This window comes from Procambarus clarkii, chromosome 12 (genome assembly GCF_040958095.1).
Source record: "Procambarus clarkii isolate CNS0578487 chromosome 12, FALCON_Pclarkii_2.0, whole genome shotgun sequence".
Classification (NCBI taxonomy): domain Eukaryota; kingdom Metazoa; phylum Arthropoda; class Malacostraca; order Decapoda; family Cambaridae; genus Procambarus; species Procambarus clarkii.
Window position 1 is genome coordinate 12,974,696 of NC_091161.1, and position 17,930 is coordinate 12,992,625.

At 39.4% G+C, this 17,930-nt stretch overlaps 1 protein-coding gene across 7 annotated transcripts in view; it reads right to left on the reverse strand.

Annotated features, from left to right (window-relative positions):
• Nucleotides 1–320: 320 nt before the first annotated feature.
• LOC123772912 (protein tramtrack, beta isoform) overlaps nt 321–17,930 on the reverse strand; it is a 171,887-nt gene continuing 154,277 nt past the window's right edge. For all 7 annotated transcript variants that reach the window (XM_069323287.1, XM_069323290.1, XM_069323292.1 and 4 more), the window contains 2 exons: nt 10,780–10,939; nt 321–6,906 (listed from right to left, as the gene is read on the reverse strand). In XM_069323287.1, coding sequence (XP_069179388.1) covers nt 6,663–6,906; nt 10,780–10,939 — 404 coding nt within the window. In that variant the 3' untranslated portion in view covers nt 321–6,662. The remainder of the gene's footprint in view (nt 6,907–10,779; nt 10,940–17,930) is intronic.

The window sequence follows — 17,930 nt, forward strand, 5'->3', positions numbered from 1 at the left end:
CACACTAGAAGGTGAAGGGATGACGACGTTTCCGTCCGTCCTGGACCATTCTCAAGTCGATTGTGAGAATCGACTTGAGAATGGTCCAGGACGGACCGAAACGTCATCGTCCCTTCACCTTCTAGTGAGTGGTCTGGTCAACAAAATTATAATATAAATTAAGTCTTGTACTTTGAATTGGTTTTTCTTTATAGTACTTGTTCAGCATAATGGCAACCTATAAAGAAAAGAAATTAAACTAACTGTTCAGCTTCATTTTCAGTGTTTTAAGATCATTCGAAAGAATTGGATTAACATCAAAGGAAAAATGATAAACATGCTTCGTATACTTTAAGATATTATCTATGAATGTTTCTTGTACATTTAACTACCTAATGGAAACCTACGTATACAATTATCACAAACTGGAGCATATAATGTTCCGAAGTGCAGCACCAAAATCAGAGTATGCAACAGAACTGGAATAATGTGGCCTTGCTTAGACAATGAATAGCTCTTAAGATATGACCTTATAATTATAAACCAAACAGTTGAATGTAATGAAATGTTCTTTTCTGATATGCACCCTGAGCTTACCATGAGCCAGGACCAGAATCTGGCTTTCGATACGAGGTGAAGGGAACTTGGGGGATCAGAGATTAAAGTACAAGTGCATTGAAACAAGAAAGTGCTTAATCCCTGCACTGCACACCTGTTTTTGGCAAAAACTTCATAGTGCAAAAACATTAAAATATAGCCAAATTAAAAACAAATAGTACAACTCTCAGAACGAGATTTCTCAGTTGGCGCAGCACAGTGCTTAAAAGAAAATTAGTAATCCTGAGGCAAACAAAGCCAATGACACAGGGTAACCACCCCAGCTGTAATGAGCCAGACTGCCACGAGATGGCAACCCAGGTCACCCAGGGTCTCCACCAGCCGACCATCTCATTCATAAGCTGCCCGAACAGAACCCAGTCCCCCAAATCTTATGAGAAAGAAGGGAACAGGGCATGAACAGGAAGCTACTGAGTAGCCTATTGAAAAAGAGAATTTTATTGCATTCGGTGCTTAATTCAGTAGCTCTCGAAGTTAGCTCAAAATAGAATCTTGGCAGAGGAAACTGGCTTTTCTGAAAAAGAAGCAAAAGATTAATAAAGCAGAAATACTGTAAAGACTAAACTTACCGATGGCACAATATATCAAAAGAAATTGAAGGGACGACGACGTTTCGGTCTGTCCTGGACCATTCTCAAGTCGATTCTCACAATCGACTTGAGAATGGTCCAGGACGGACCGAAACGTCGTCGTCCCTTCAATTTCTAGTGTGTGGTCTGGTCAACATACTTCAGCCACGTTATTGTGACTCATCGCCTGCATATCAAAAGAGGTGGGCATCTATCTTGAGGTTATCTTGAGATAATTTTGGGACTTGGCATCCCTTTGCCCGGTCCTCGACCAGGCCTCCCTTTTTGTTACACATCCCCAGGAAGCAGCCCGTAGCAGCTGTCTAACTCCCAGGTACCTATTTTCACTGACAGGTGAACAGGCGCATCAGGGTGAAAGAAACTCTGCCCATTTGTTTCCGCCTCCACTGGGGAGTGAACCCGGAACCTTAGGACTATGAATCCCGAGTGCTGTCCACACAGCCGTCAGGCAGGGGGGGTAAAAGAAAATCAGCCTTCCACCAAATGGTCCAGTGCCACACAAGGACACGAAGCTAAAGAACACCCACCAAGTAGCAAGAGGCCAAAGCCCAGATGGACTACAAGAAGCCCTACCAGACATTCATTGTGGAAATGTTTGCAAAGAAAGTTGACAAAGAACATTTCTGCTCATCTGAGATTATAGATAAACCACCAGATGACTAAGTTAAGCAACTTTCCAGATGATCTGGGAGAGATGGGCCATAGGACAAGGAGCATGAATGATTAGGTTGACAAAAATAAGGCATCGACTGACATAACACAAGTAGTGTGTAAGTACAGTGGGCCCTCGATTTATGAAGGTAATCCGTTCCCAGAGACGTATCGTAAGTCAAAATATCGTGAGTCGAAGTGATTTTTCCCATAAGAAATAAAGGGAATTGGATTAATCCGTTCCACACCCCCAAAAACATTAACTTAAAAATACATTTTATACTGAATACAATTTTTTTCTCTAATTACAATACAGTACATATGTTTATTTTACCTTTATAATTACCTAAGTAATTACCTAAGTGTAGTTACAGGATGAGAGCTACGCTCGTGGTGTCCCGTCTTCCCAGCACTCTTTGTCATATAACGTCATGTTTCATATATATCATATAACATATTTGTCATATTATGGAGGACTATTGATGCGTATGAAAGATGGTGAGGAGGGGGGAGGAGGAGGAGAGGTGTTACTGTTTGGAAGGGGAGACCCCTTCCATCATAACATCAGGCAGTGAGGACTTCTCTGGGGTACACTCTCTCCTACGTTTTGCCTCCATACCACTAGGACCTGGTTGTGATTCACTGCTTGTTTGTCTCACTAAAAACCTTTCCAGAGATTTTTGTTTTTCCATACATTTTAATTTTTGTCTGTAGTGAGGCATCACAGTGTCATTAAAAAGGTTAAGACAACGGCCTACTGCACCGTGATTTGGGCGAGTCATTTCAGCAAAAGTTTGCAATTCTTCCCATGCTGCACACATTTTCTTAATTAATGAGGAAGGGACATTCTGTACTGTCTCCTCCCCTGATGAAATTTCCTCAGCTGTCTCTTGTTGCTGCTCCTTGTGAAGTTCTTTGGTGGTTAGTTCTTCGCTGTGTTCCTCCACCAGCTCACTCGCCTTAAACTCTTTCGCATTTGCATCACTCGTTCCAGGAGCTTTCTTTAAAAGGTCTTCATGCAATTTCCTTGCTTTTTCACAAATGATGGCCTCTGAAACTCTATCATCCGCTAACTCCTTGCTGTGTATCCAAATTAATAATAACTGTTCAACATCCTCAAGTGTTTGTGTTCTATGTTTCGTGATTATTGATGTGCCTTTTGCCACTTTAGCACTCATAATGTCCTTTTTCTTAGCAAGTATCATTGACCGAGAGTTGTTGTATTGCCTAGCTAGTTCAACAACCCGCATATCATCTTCATATTTACGAATGATCTCTTGTGTTTGCTCTTTGGTCATCCTTACATGGGTTTTCATATGTTGAACCTTACCACTGACTTTCTTGGGACCCATGGCGTGATGGCAAAACACACAGAAAGCTTTTCGAATGAACAAACACCGACTTTCAGATCTTAACCACTCGGCAAGAGAAGGTATATGTACAGCTATGGGCAAGATCAATCACTTACATCGTTCAAACCTACCCTTGGTTAATGTGCAGGGTCCAAACCCACATGTGGGGGCAAAGTCAAGCACGGGTGTAAAGGAGGAAATGTAGATGTTTATCTCTCAGAATGTTTGGTAATATGTTTATTGTTTGTGATGTGTGTCTGTGTATGTATTAACACGATGTACTGAACGGGGTGAGAATAGCTTGAGCTACCTCATCCCTTTGTGTGTATTTTACCTCAATAAACTTATTTCAATTTCAATTTCAATTTCAAGCACGGGAGCCACACACGCACATGGCTGTCTACTATCTCTACACCAATACACCTCGCACACTGAGGAGAAAACCCCACGCGCTACCCTGAATGGAAGAAGACTGGAGAGGAGTCGACTCATAGAGAAGAAAACTTAAGGGAGATGTAAGCTGACCACCAGCAAATGGAACACAAGGGAAAGAAGGTGGCACAAAACACAAACATGAAGCAGGAAAGGGCACACAAAAATATAAAGCAATGACCCCAAGCAGAATGAAATGTTTCAAGAATAGCCAACATCACTTATCTGAATTCACAGCTGAATGAGGGGCCCAGGAGAGAGGTGTGACCTTGGCTGCATCAGGTTAATGAATAAGGTATTTGGCTCGGAGGGGGGTGGAGGGGGGGGGAGCAGAAGCTTGGGCAACTTGGGTTGCCATCTGGTGGCAGTCAGGCATATTATGGCTGGGGTGCTTACTCTGTAGACAATGACTGTTTTCCTTGTTTTCCCTTCAGGGTTACTAATTTCCTTTATGTAGTTGCTTGTTTTGATCTACTTACACTATCAGGCTGGGGGTTCTTTGTTTTGGGTTCATCTCTGATACCAGAGGTCCCCTTGCCTACTACAGAGAGCCAGAGTCTAATCCTGGCAAATGGCAGGCTTGGCTGGGTGTCAGAAGCCTAGTGGGATTCTCTGAAGCTTGACGGCCTCAGTGGTATAAATTGCGGAACTTCTGAGGGGACCCCTTTCTGAAATGTTCTAATTATCGATTATACTTTAGCTGCATTGATTACTCTAGTAGAATAACCTTTCATTCCTTACCTGAATACTGGTCCCCATACATTAATAAAATGGAGAAGTTGGCGTGAAAATGTTTGTTTACAAATGTGCAACTCCTGCAACCTTAGGTTCATCATAGTACAATGATTGACTGATTCTTTTTTTTTTTTGAGATATATACAAGAGTTGTTACATTCTTGTAGAGCCACTAGTACGCGTAGCGTTTCGGGCAGGTCCCTGGAATACGATCCCCTGCCGCGAAGAATCGTTTCAATTTAACTTCTTATACGTATAATATAAGGTGCAAAAATCTCCTACACACTTGACCAACAAATGATCCTCACCTGGATACATCACTAATGGAAATGGTTTCTCCAAATGTCGGGGGCATGAAACCTGTTACGGTTATTGAGGTCTCCCCTAGGCCAATGATTGACATTCCCCAGACAGCAACCACACATCAGTTGCCACACTCCCAGGTACCTATTTACTATGTTAACAAAGGCATTAGATGTAAGGAAACATACCCAAATATCTTGTTTTACCTGGGACCATTTGGCTGTGAGCGGACTGCACTAACCACATCTTACAGAATGGGCGGCTACCAATAAAAAAATTACTCTTGAGTGTATGAAGTAACAATGCCTTCAAAACACCTCGAACATTACTCCGAGATGTCCATATTACGCCAAGATGTCTATAAGTATATAACATTACAAGTTACATAATTTCAAACCACATTACTTGTGCCTTTATCAAAGGTACGTAAGCTGAATTTTGGTAATTTGATACAAAATTAATACAGTAATGAAAAGTGCCTAAAAAATAAGTAAATAATATTAGCATAAATAAATTTGTATCTTCATATTCAATAAACACAGTATCTAAAAAGATTACCATTGACAACATCTACATGTCTCATAAAAACAATAAATAAGTCAAAATTATCACAAATATAATTTTTAACAATTAAGAACATGCAAGAGCCAGATTCTGGAGAAAATCCTTAATATTAAGTGCATGGCACTATGGAAAACATTCAAATTTGACAAACTGCTAGTATTTGGCCTATTACCTTACACATGAGCCACCCAGGACAGGAATAGTAAGCATGACTCGGTGAAATACAAGCAATTCACTAATAACTTGTGTAGTTTGGTATGGCCAGCACAAACTTAATTGACAATGCTGACCTAAGCAAAGTGAGCGAGTTTGCAACATTTTCCATTGTACCAGCTAATTGTACTTGCGGTGAACACTTTAGGCTGTATTTTCAAACAGTGCAGCATTATTTGAAAAATCATCGCCCAGATAGGTATGCTCTTTATTACAAAATATTAAAATATATTACCTTATTATTACTAGTGACAAACTGCTACATAAATCTCAGTCAGAAAGTTACAAATTAAATATTAAAAATGCCAATAAGAGACTTGCCGCACTCACTGATGTGAGGACGTCGGAACGCGCAAGAGAGCCAACACTCGCCAGGTTCACTGGGAGCAATAACACGTGCTGCACATTTGTATCACTGGTTATTAAGCACCACAAATACACAACCTTGCTTCTTCTACAAGAAAACATTTAGAAAGCAAGAAACAAAAATTTACCTTCATTATTCCACTTGAAATGTTGAAAGACTTTGTGCATATTTGTAAGAAATATACTGTACTTTGACTCAAATGATCACTTTATAAATACATAGTAGCACTGCAGGCGATGAGTCACAATAACGTGGCTGAAGTATGTTAACCAGACCACACACTAGAAGTTGAAGGGACGACGACGTTTCGGTCCGTCCTGGACCATTCTCAAGATCGACTTGAGAAAGGTCCAGGACGGACCGAAACGTCGTCGTTCCTTCAACTTCTAGTGTGTGGTCTGGTCAACACATAGTAGCACTGCTCAATAAGTATAACTTTTGTACATGAGAACAAGTTAGAAACCAAAGTAGCTCACATATATTAAAGCAAAATTACTAGCACTAATGAACACTTTATAAATATATTGTACTTTAAATCCAATAATGTGATCCATAAGTGGGGAAAACTGTGAGCTCAATGGGTATAAGTTATTGGTAGAGAAACAGGGAATGAAATGTTTTGTGGGTGCAAACTGATGCACAATGTGACTGCTGAAATGGTGAATAACATCACAGCTTTATTTCCTTTCAGTGCTGGCGGGTAAAACTGATATATAATATAACTCTCAAAACAAATTTAAATTGGCTATACTGTACCTAGGTTTTTAAATGGATCTGACAAAATTCATTACCTTTCAATGAAATAGAGAACTAAGGAATTTGAGTTAATTTACAATAATATGTGTGGAGAACTGGAGGCTACGAGGAAAGGGGGCTTTTTGGTGGTATTAAAACAGCTGGCGACGATACTGGATTTACATGTGGCAGTACAGACATGGATAATGGGGGGGACGGCAGCAATGACAAGTGTGGGAGGGGCGGCTGGGGAAGTGGCTGAATTATGGGCTCTTCAACAAGGAGCTCAAAATTGTACCGCTTAACAATAACAGTGGCTTCATCAGGCGACATCTTGTGTGTGGTGATCAGGTGTTGTTTAAGGTTCCTGCAAGCATTAAATCACATATACTAATATTTACATCTTATTGAGTCTTTAATTAAATGCTATATTATTTAATAAGTTAATTACTGTATACAAAATATAGAAATTTGAATTAGGGATGAGAAATAATGTATAGTATCTACTAAAATATATCTCTTGTACAGTATTAATAACTGGAGGTTGAGGTTGATGAACCCATCACTGAAGTAAGGAATTACTTATTCAAGCGTAACATACCACAAGTGCTACCATACTTCAACCCCACACCACTCTGCACTAAATACACAGAATGAAAATAGAATGATGGAAGAGGTTTGAATTTTAGATACTGGTAATAGATTACAATAGTCAAGCTTAAAAAGGTGTACTTTTAGTCGAAATATTGAAAATCGTCACAAAATTAATACCAGGATGGCTTAAAAGTATCCATACATATATGTAGGTGGAACAAGATAGTAAAGTGATCATTCAAAGTGGATGAACAGTATATATAAATAAATCCACAAGGGCCGTGACAAAAAAATAAAAAATAAAAAAGAAAAGAAAAAAAAAGAAAAAGAAAAAAAACAGTTGAAACAATTTGAAAAATGGACAAATGCCATAAAGGTTTGTTTAGTATTTGTTGGGTAGGCTGCTCCATTATTGAGAAATAAATGAAAAATACAAAACAAATGGAACACATTTGAAACGCAGAAAGATTGTCATAATGGAGCAGCCTACCCGACAAACACTGAACGAACCTTTATGGCATTTGTCCATTTTTCAAATTGTTTCAACAGTTTTTTTCTTTTTCTTTTTTGTTTTTTTGTTTTAAGAAACATGGAGCAGCCTACCTGCCGAACACCGAACGAACCTTTTTGACATTTGTTCTGTTTTTCAAAATTCTTGATTTTTTTTTTTTGATTTTTTTTTTATAAGAAACATGGAGCAGCCTACCTGACAAACACCGAACGAACCTTTTGCTATACAAAAAATGAAAAAAAAATTGAACAAATTTGAAGAAAGAAAAATGTCATAAAGGTTTGTTCAGTGAATGTAAGGTAGGCTGCTCCATTATTTAAAACATCGAATATCATATTGATGTTTTTTGGTGGTAGAACGGATTAATTTGATTTCCATTATTGTCATGGGGACATTCTTTTTGTATGACGTCCGTTTCACATGACGATCATGGCGCCGCAACGGATTAAATTCGTTATTCGAGGTTCCACTGTATATGCGATGAGCTGTGTACTTATATCTATTTGTACTCACCTGTTTGTGCTTGCAGGATCAAGCTCTAGCGCTTAGACCCCGCTTTTCTAGCTGCTGATTGTCTAATGCAATGACATCTGACTTATTTCCCTGTCATACCCACTTTTGAGGTTATGAATGGAGTTTGCCTGTACGACCTGCTCCTTTAGCTCATTACATTTACTCACTACTCTTATGCTAAAAGAAAATTTTCTAACATCTCTATGACACATCTGAGTCTCAAGCTTCAATCCATGCCCCCTTGTTCTACTAGTATTCATTGTAAACATTTCTTCTGTTTCCACCCTGTCATTCCCTCCCAAGTATTTTATTACTCTGTATCATGCCCTTTCTCTTCCTCCTACTTTCTACCATCATCAGGTTTATTTCCTCATCAGGTTTATTTCTGTCTCTTTGTAACTCATTCTTTGCAGCTTTGGGATGAGTCTCATTGCAAACTTCTGCACTTTTTCAAGCTTCCTAATATGTTTTTTAGAAGGAGGGTCCATGATGTAGAGGCATGCTCTAAAACTGATCTCACATAGGTGGTATACAGTGATCTAAAAGATGATGATGTGTCACAATAACGTGGCTGAAGAAATGATAACCAAACCGCAACTCAGAAGATGGAGAAGCGACGATGTTTCGGTCCGTCCTCGACCATTATCAAGTCGTGTGGATAATGGTCCAGAATGGACTGAAATATCGTCGCTTCATTTTCTGAGTTGTGATTTGGTCATCAGTGATCTAAAAGACTCCTCATTCAAGTTCTTGAAGGATGTTCTGACTTTGGCTAGAGTATGCGACTGACATTATTCTGTGCGTGTGTGTGTGTGACCAGTGTAGAGCGTGGATGTTGGTGCTGCTGGATACATATTTGCACCATGTGGCTGATACTGCTGCTGCACATTTAAAGTTTGTGCACTGTATTACCAGTACTTGCAGTTCTCTGCTTTGGCCGGCACAGGTTCTGAGCTGCCTCTCTTTGTTGAGGCCAATGTTAAGAACAATTTTCAGTATACTTGTGATTTTCTGCCATAAGATTGCAAAAGTATGATACCTGGTTACCCAAGCTTTCTTGTCTCACAGATCAGCAGTGTCAGTAGATTCTGGAACTGAGGTTGCAGGGATTGCATCCCTCTCGAGGCATGATCAGGTGGCACTGAGATTGCTCTGGAGCCTTCAGAATCCCTTCTTTGGTTTGAAATAATTACTATCAACCTGGGTGGGTTGGGTGCTTTGTCAGGTGGCAGTGCTGAATTCTACCTTTCTTGAGATTTATAGTGTTATTCCAGGTACAGTACACATTCCAGGTCTTAGCCCTTATTCCTCTCTTCAAGTAAAGAAAGTACAGTCTGGAGCTTCCTGGGTGCCCTTTGACCCTTCATTGACATTTTTTCCAGGTACTCCCTGGAAGTTGGGTCCCATCTTTATGGGTTAGTTGGGTTAGGTAGGTCCCATCATAATGTTGGTTGATGCTTTATTCCCCCTTGTGTGTGTGTGTGTGTCTGATGCCTTCTCGTGTTTGCCCCCCTGGGCCATCTGACACCAGCATGTATCATCTACCTCCCGGGCAAAATGTGATTCAAGGCCCTGTACCCATTTGTCTAGTCAGTGGCCCACTTACCCCCCTCTGTTATTGAGTTGTGTGTATTTCCCATTGCTTTTCAGTGTCTCTTGCTGAGTAGGTTTCCTTTTCAGAATTTCAAAGCTTAGTTATGTAATGTACCGAATCTGAAGATGAAAAAGATAAATATAGAATATTGGGCTTTATATCTAAACATGTTGGTAATAAGACATACACAGCTGTAATATAATTCTTCAGTTTTATGTTACTCTTGTAAGGCCCCATTTAGATTATGCAGTTCAGATTTAGGCATTGTACTACAGAATCGACATAAATTCTATTAAATATGTGCAAAGAACAAAATTAATCTTGGGTATTAGGAAACACCTTATTGAAGAGAGATTAAGAAAACTCAATATACATACTCTAGAAAGATGAAGAGTAAGGGGGTACATAATCAAATTACTGTACTGTATATAAATGAATGAAATTACATAACAAGGGAGGATACTGATAGTGTGTTCAAATATATCCACATAACAAAGGACATGACACAGTAGACATGGGTAAATACTGGTTAGGAAATAGGATTTTTGATTAATGGAACAGAAAGTTGAGTAACATCACAGACGTGAGTCGCTTGATTGTTTCATGCGCAGGAAAGACAAATATCTGTATCTGTGGGTATGGTTGCATATAAATAGAAACTGCTGGGCATAGGCCAATAGGACTTCTGCAGTTTCATCTAAGAACATAAGAACAAAGGCAACTGCAGAAGGCCTATTGGCCCATACGAGGCAGCTCCTATTTATAACACCCAATCCCAATCATATACTTGTCCAACCTGTGCTTGAAACAATCGAGGGACCCCACCTCCAGCACGTTACGCGGTAATTGGTTCCACAAATCAACAACCCTGTTACTGAACCAGTATTTACCCAAGTCTTTCCTAAATCTAAACTTATCCAATTTATACCCATTGTTTCGTGTTCTCGTGTTCTATTATATTTATATTTAAAAAAAAAATCTTCATTGATAAGTGTGTTCAACACTTGCTGTTGTGCACTCCAAGTTACCTTCTCTGACTGAGCATGCGTCCACAAGTGGGACAGTAACATCGCTGTCTGGAAGGTTGTGTGTAAGGAGAGGTGGAGCCCATCCCTCCGGATCCACCTGCCATTGTAAGTTGAACATCTGCTAAGTGGAATGAGAGGCGGTGAGTCGGATCTGTCGCACCTGTATTAAAACGGACAAGTTTTTCTAGCCTGTTAACCATATACTTAAGAGTATAACTGAAATATTTAATACCATATACTGTATTGTATTAGAAAATACATTTTATTGTACATATTTTTGTGTAATGGACGATTTAATAATAAAAAAATTCATTATGAATCTGAAATTGAAATTTTAAATTTCACTTACACTGAAGTAAGAAATTTAGATGGATAACTTACACAATTACTGTATGTTAAATTCAAAATTTGTAAATTCAAAATATTAAAAAAAAATGACGTGCAGCAAGCTTTATCTAATTTTAATGATAGAGAAAATAACAAAACTTCTTACCACTGATAACCAAATTACAACCTTAATTGCTAATGAAGGCAAACAAAATTATTTCTGGAAGAGTCTCCGGTGGCTCCCTGAAGCTATCTTGGTGAAATGGCTTCCTCGTTGCCGAGTAGCATCAACCATAGGCGTCCTGTCATAGTCATAGGGCCCAAAAAAGGTTAGATCTAGCCCTGGGGACTGTTATCATCACCCACACTGAGAAAGCATCCAGAAAGTAAGCAAAGCGATGCAAACAACTGCAAGAAAGCGCTGAAACAGCCAAACAACTCTAAAAACAATTTAAACTTAAATGATTCACTAAAAACTAGCTCAAATCTCCTAGTGAAAATGGCCACCAATAGGGGGTGCTGCCCCAGCCATTAGCCAGTCCTGCCGCTGACTGGCTAATGGAATTAAATGTGAATAAATGCCACGTTATGAAATGTGGAATAAGAGAAAATAGGCCACAAACAACCTACAAATTATACAAAAAAGTTTTAAAGAATTTTGATAAGGAGATCTAGGGGTGGTTCCAGATAGAAAACTGTCACCTGAGGACCACATAAAGAATACTGTGAGAGAAGCCTTTGCTACGTTTTCCAATTTCAGAATTGCTTTTAAATACATGGATGGTGAAATACTAAAGAAATTGCTCATGACCTTTGTGAGACCAAAGTTGGAATATGTAGTGGTTGTATGGTGCCCATATCTTAAGAAGCACATCAACAAACTGGAAAAGTTGAAAAGACATGCTACTAAGTGGCTCCCAGAACTGGAAGATAAGAGTTATAGGGAAAGGTTAGAGGTATTAAATATACCAAAGCTAGTAGATAAAAGATAAAGAGGTGATATGATCACTGCGCACAAAATGGCAATGGGAATTGACAAAATTGATAAAGAAGAATTCTTGAAACCTGGAACTTCAAGAACAAGAGGATATGCAGGCAATGAGTCACAATAACGTGGCTGAAGTATGCTGACCAGACCACACACTAGAAGTTGAAGGGACGACGACGTTTCGGTCCGTCCTGGACCATTCTCACAATCGACTTGAGAATGGTCCAGGACGGACCGAAACGTCGTCGTCCCTTCAACTTCTAGTGTGTGGTCTGGTCAACAAGAGGATATAGATTTAAGCTATAGAGACTAAACAAAGCTGCCAGAAAGGTATTAGAAAATTCACTTTTGCAAACAGAGTGGTAGATGGTTGGAACAAGTGAGAAGGTAGTCCAAAACTCTCAGTAGTTTCAGTGTTATATGACAAAGAGTGCTGGGAAGACGGGACACTATGTGCATAACTATCATCCTGTGACTACACTTAGGTAAATACCTACTGAGCCTCCTTCACATGGAAAAGGACAGTAGAAAAGGTACAGAGCATGCCAGTACCAATACTTATGAGATGTCACAGCGCACAACAGATTTTAAGAGGAAATCTGGATGTGTAAGTGTATCTGAACTATACAAAGAGGCCCCAGGAGAAAAACCAGAAGTGCAAATGCCTGAGACAACTCTGAAGAGGCTGCACCCCAGCCATTCACTGGAGAAACATGCTAGACCTAAACCAACAGGTTTAGACTTAAAGGTTTAGGCCTAAACCTTTAAGCCTAAGACTTACACCGGGTAACCAGGTATCAACACCGCTTAGGAAAATGTGGTGAGGGAAGGCATGAGTTGCGAACAGACTATGAGTTGATATGAGAATCTGAATTATGAGCCAAAACAAACAAAAACCCTAGTCCAATGGCTCCTACAGAGAAGCCGAAGATGTGTACTAACTAGGCGAGGTTCCTCAAGAGAAGGCAGCTTCAAGAAGCAGACACCCTAACCTACCGGGAAAGGAAACCGTAACAGGACAGGGCTAATGACATTTAGGATCGCAACTCTAGTCGCATGTACTCGTGAAGAACAAGACTCAAGCCTTACACAAAAGCCTGGGTAGATAAAAAAAAAAATGTGAAGCAAACAATTGCAACAAATACAGAGACCACCACATGACAGTCTCCAAAATGTTAGCCAACATCTAGCTGAAATTGAAACTAGGAAGGGCACTAGGGGGCATGAGGAGCTACAGCTGAAGCCGCACCACGTGCATGGCTGAGGTGGCTGGCTGGCTAGAGCCATAGGTTTCTGGGGCTGCCATCTGGTCTACCTATTGACTACCTGTTGTTAATTCCGAGGATCAACGTCCCTGCGGACCGGTCTCTGACCATGCCTCTTGATTGCTGGTTTGACCAGGGATCCTTTGAAAGTGACTGTCGAGTTCTGTGGTGGAGACTTAATAACAACCGTGTACAAACTTTGTGACGATTGTGAATGTGTCTCCATGCAGGTGCTCATTGATTTGAGGGTGAGCTACCTTTCTGGTATTTTTTCTATTGGCCTGGGTTGATGTTGTATTCCTAGACTCCCTTGCCTCTATTGAGAAGAGATTCGGCTTCTGGTCTTTGGTAGGTGCTCATGACTCCCAGGGACCTAGTGGGGTGCATTTGGCTTGGAGCTACCAGGCTGGGTAGCTCAAGAGGTAAATCCACCCAGGAAAAACCTGCATTAAATGTAATGACATACCTCTTTCTGGCAGAGCCCTGCTGGCTCCCTGAAGCTATCCCTCCCTGAAGCTGTGACCCTCTGCTGAGTCACATCAGTCGTGTTAGTCCTGCTTGGCCTACCTGAGACCAGAGTCAAAACCTAACCCCCTCACAGTAGTGCCGAGCGCAGGAGAGTACTATGGTCACTCTCATTTGGAAAGCATCCAGTAAATCAGCGAAGCTTTACAGACAACTGCAAAGATCATAGAAAACAAAGCATCAAAATGGCTTAAGAACTCTGCAAATGATTCATTCAGAACAAGTGATTCACTCAAAGCTAGCTGGAACCCATTAGTACCAAAAGGCACCAGGAGGCCCAGAACCCCGGCCAACAGCTGAGCTCAATGTCAGCTTGAAACCGATTCACAATGCCTCTTTCCAAGAGACTACCAGAAAGAGGCATGTCATTCCATTCAATGCAGGTTTTCTGGAAGGAGCATCTTGGTGGATTCATGAAGCTAATTCACCACAGAGAAACGGAAAAACAAGGAACTTACCAGAGAGGAGGAAACATGGCAGGAACCAAGTCGAACGAGACTAAGGGCTGGGCAACCCAGCCCAGTGATAACAAGACTGAATGGGACCAAGGACATTAACTATATATTGTACTGTGCCACTGAGACCTTGTTAGACCTCCAAAACCACTGAGCCTGAATGTTGGAGAAAACAGCAGCCAATGCTGTGTATTTACAAATGTCATAGGCCCGAGAGTAAATGTCAGGTTAGCTAGCTTTGATGGCACTGTGGACAACCTGAGAAATGAAAGCCTTAGAACAGGGAACCAAGGAAACAGGGAGGAAGTTCAATGCTTTATTTTCTACGAACCTTGCAATTGCCTGTAAAGTTTCACAGAGATTCTGGATGCTTTCCCAGTCAGAGTGAAGATAATACACTCCTCTGCTCTCTAAGCCTCTGTGAGGAGGCCAGGTTCTAGCTCTGTTTTCTGGGAGGCCAAACAAGACTCCCATGACTGTTGAGACCCAGTAGTGGGGAGAAATCTCGGCAAGGAAGCCATCAACGTGCTCCTCCCAGATAATTATTTAATGGTAATATGGTACAGTATTTGATGTGATGATCTGGCTTTCACTGCATTCCCTCTGAAATCCTGATTTTTTAATCTGAAATTTGGAATAAAATTGAGTGGGTACATTTGGTCTGTTGTTTTGAGAGTTATGTTATAAGGAGGTCTAGGTTTGGGAGGGTGCAGAGTATCTGCCATTACCTGTCAATTCCAAGGATCAACGTCATTGTGGCTCGGTCTCTGACCACTCCAACAGTCAGGAAATAATTTTTTTCCAAGTTATAGGAAACCTGTTTTTGGTGATGTTCTATCATCTGGTGGTGGCTGAGGTAGATGTTCATGCAGCCCAATTGGTAGCTAGCAAAAGCATTCAATTGGCATCACTTGTGATGTTTAAAAGAGCTGGTAAAAGCTTATGTTCTTGAGCTTTGAATTTTCTAGAAATAATTTTAAGTTGGAATGAGTATTCTTCAGTACTCCCTAACACTAGTATGTCCCCTGGAGGGACCACTTGAAACATTCCCTATGGCACCGATGTAACACTCTCTGCCTGCCTGATTTTTCACTCCTTGCCAAATACAGTAGATTATCTTACCTTAGGGACCAATCAAGTGGGATAGGACAAAAAAAAATCACATTTGTCCAGTAGACCTATCCTTACACTGCAACATGAATTTGAATTAGAAATTTGTAATTCTATATTGCTCATGAATTGAATTACAGGTACTGTATATTTGGAGAACCAACCCACACATCTGAAAATAAAGAGTGTGATGACATCTACAGACATAATAATGCTCTATTCTAGCATATTAAAGGCACAATCATCCTATAGTTTGATCTTTTGAAATAATCTTTCCTGCCTCTGCTCTTCACAGACACTATCTTATCAAATTTACTCTTGCATACGTCCAACATGACCCTCAGTCCTGGCTGTGTTGCTGTTGACTCCTGCCTTTATCAGTACGTAAATGCTCGAATCATCCTATCAAACATTATCTGACTTAGCTCTAGCACCTTTATTCTTTATTTCTCTCTCTTATGTTGCTATCTCTTTTGTCTTTATTTCTCCTCATTTTCTTTGCTATTAGGTCTTCTGCACCTTTCTTTATTCTTATTAACTCCTAAAGTATACACACAGAAATCACAACAGTGTGATATATCAAATGAGCAAATCCACAAGGGCCGTGATGAGGATTCGAACCTTCGTCCTGGGATCATCCCGGACGTAGGTTTGAACCCTCATCACGGCCCTTGTGGATTTGTTCCTATAGTATACTTTCTTACCATGTATATATTGAGTTTTTCTACCAATTTTCCTTTACACAAGTTAATAGTAGTCCATGACAGACTAGAATGTCATCACTTCCTTTATATTTAGAGTGAGGATTGGATGTCTAATTTTCAGCCCCGTTACTGTGACTTACTACTGTCTGCTTAATTATATTTCAATATTTGAAATAACCAATTTCTTCATAATTTCAAGAAATGTTCAACTTGACACACTTGTGTTCCGGCGACACTATAGTGGTGTCCGTAACTTTGACCTTGGTGAGCCTTGAACTTTCACATAACTCTTTTCTCTATCTTTTGTCATAATGATAAACAATACCTTGTAAAAATGATTGGGTATCTACCTCTTTTTACTATACCCAATACTATTCATTACTGAATCTATTTATGCAAAGTCATTAAGTAGCTTCACAAGCAGGATAGATCACTGATACCTGATACGTGATGCACCATTAAACTTAGAATAGGTTTATAAACTGCGTAGTACAGCTACAGTATTTATGGGCATTAATATTTTTGGCTACATATACATGTGCACAAATAACTTACCTGTATTACTGTAGAAAGTACTATCAAAATTCTTTTTAAAGAAGCACAATGTGTGTGCAGAGCCTTTGATTATAAGATTTTGTTTGCACTCTTTTTCTTTAATTATACTCAAGATTAATTATTTCTGAGTATTTTGGTACCAAAATCAATGCTTCAAGCCAATAAATAGCTAAACAAAGAGAAAACGAGTATAAACTTTTTACGTACAGTACAGTATTACTGAGCGAGTGTCTGAAGAGGGCGGATGAAAAATGAACCTTTTTTAATAATGGTAAAATACTTGAAGTATTGTAATACTGTATGTGGACTTATTAAAATCTGAATTATAAAGAATTTATATCAAATTATAGCCCATTTATATGATTGACATTTCTTCACTGAAGTTTTATCTAGGAAAATGTATCCTAAACATCTGCCTGTTTAATTCCAAAACATTCTTCACAAGCAGCTGTAATTCAATCCATAAAGCTTTATTTAACAATATCCAAATGTTTAAAAAAATATGACGGAAAGTATCAGTATAATACAAGGTATAAATGGAAATATTTCAAAATATACGTTGTCTCTCTCAATAGTGCATTGCCTTTCAAAGAAAATGTTTATAACGAGAGATACTGTGACGTCTAAAATGTATATCTGCTGACTTAACTAAACACTTTGAAATAGATTCGAGTCATTTAAGAATAACTATCAATAAGGTTTATCTGAGATGGCATAAGTCTGAACAAGTTTACCAACATATATCTCAATCTTGAGTTTTTCAGTATCCAATAAAAAGCTCTATGCAACAAATGTCACAGGGCATGAATGCATATTCAGATTGCACTGATATATTAGCAATATGGGTTCACATAATAGTCAATTTATTGAAATCAGAATTAGTATAAAATTAATATAGACATCCCTTGCAGTGCCTTTCAAGGAATACTCTATTAAGGAATATTAAAATTACCTATTTTTGCCTGTACATTTATTATCACAGAATATACATTCACTACACTGATATGACAACACTGGAAGTCCATAATAAACAGTTACTATGAGCTAAAGATCAAAGATAATATCTACTATATTACAAGGCAATACAACCAAACTCAATCACAATCTCGTCAAATGAACTTGAGATCACTTAATTTTCACTATAATACCTCTCTTCAAAACTTATTATTTAATTTTAAATGCTATGTCTGGAATGTTTAGCTGACCAACTGTCTTAAGTAAG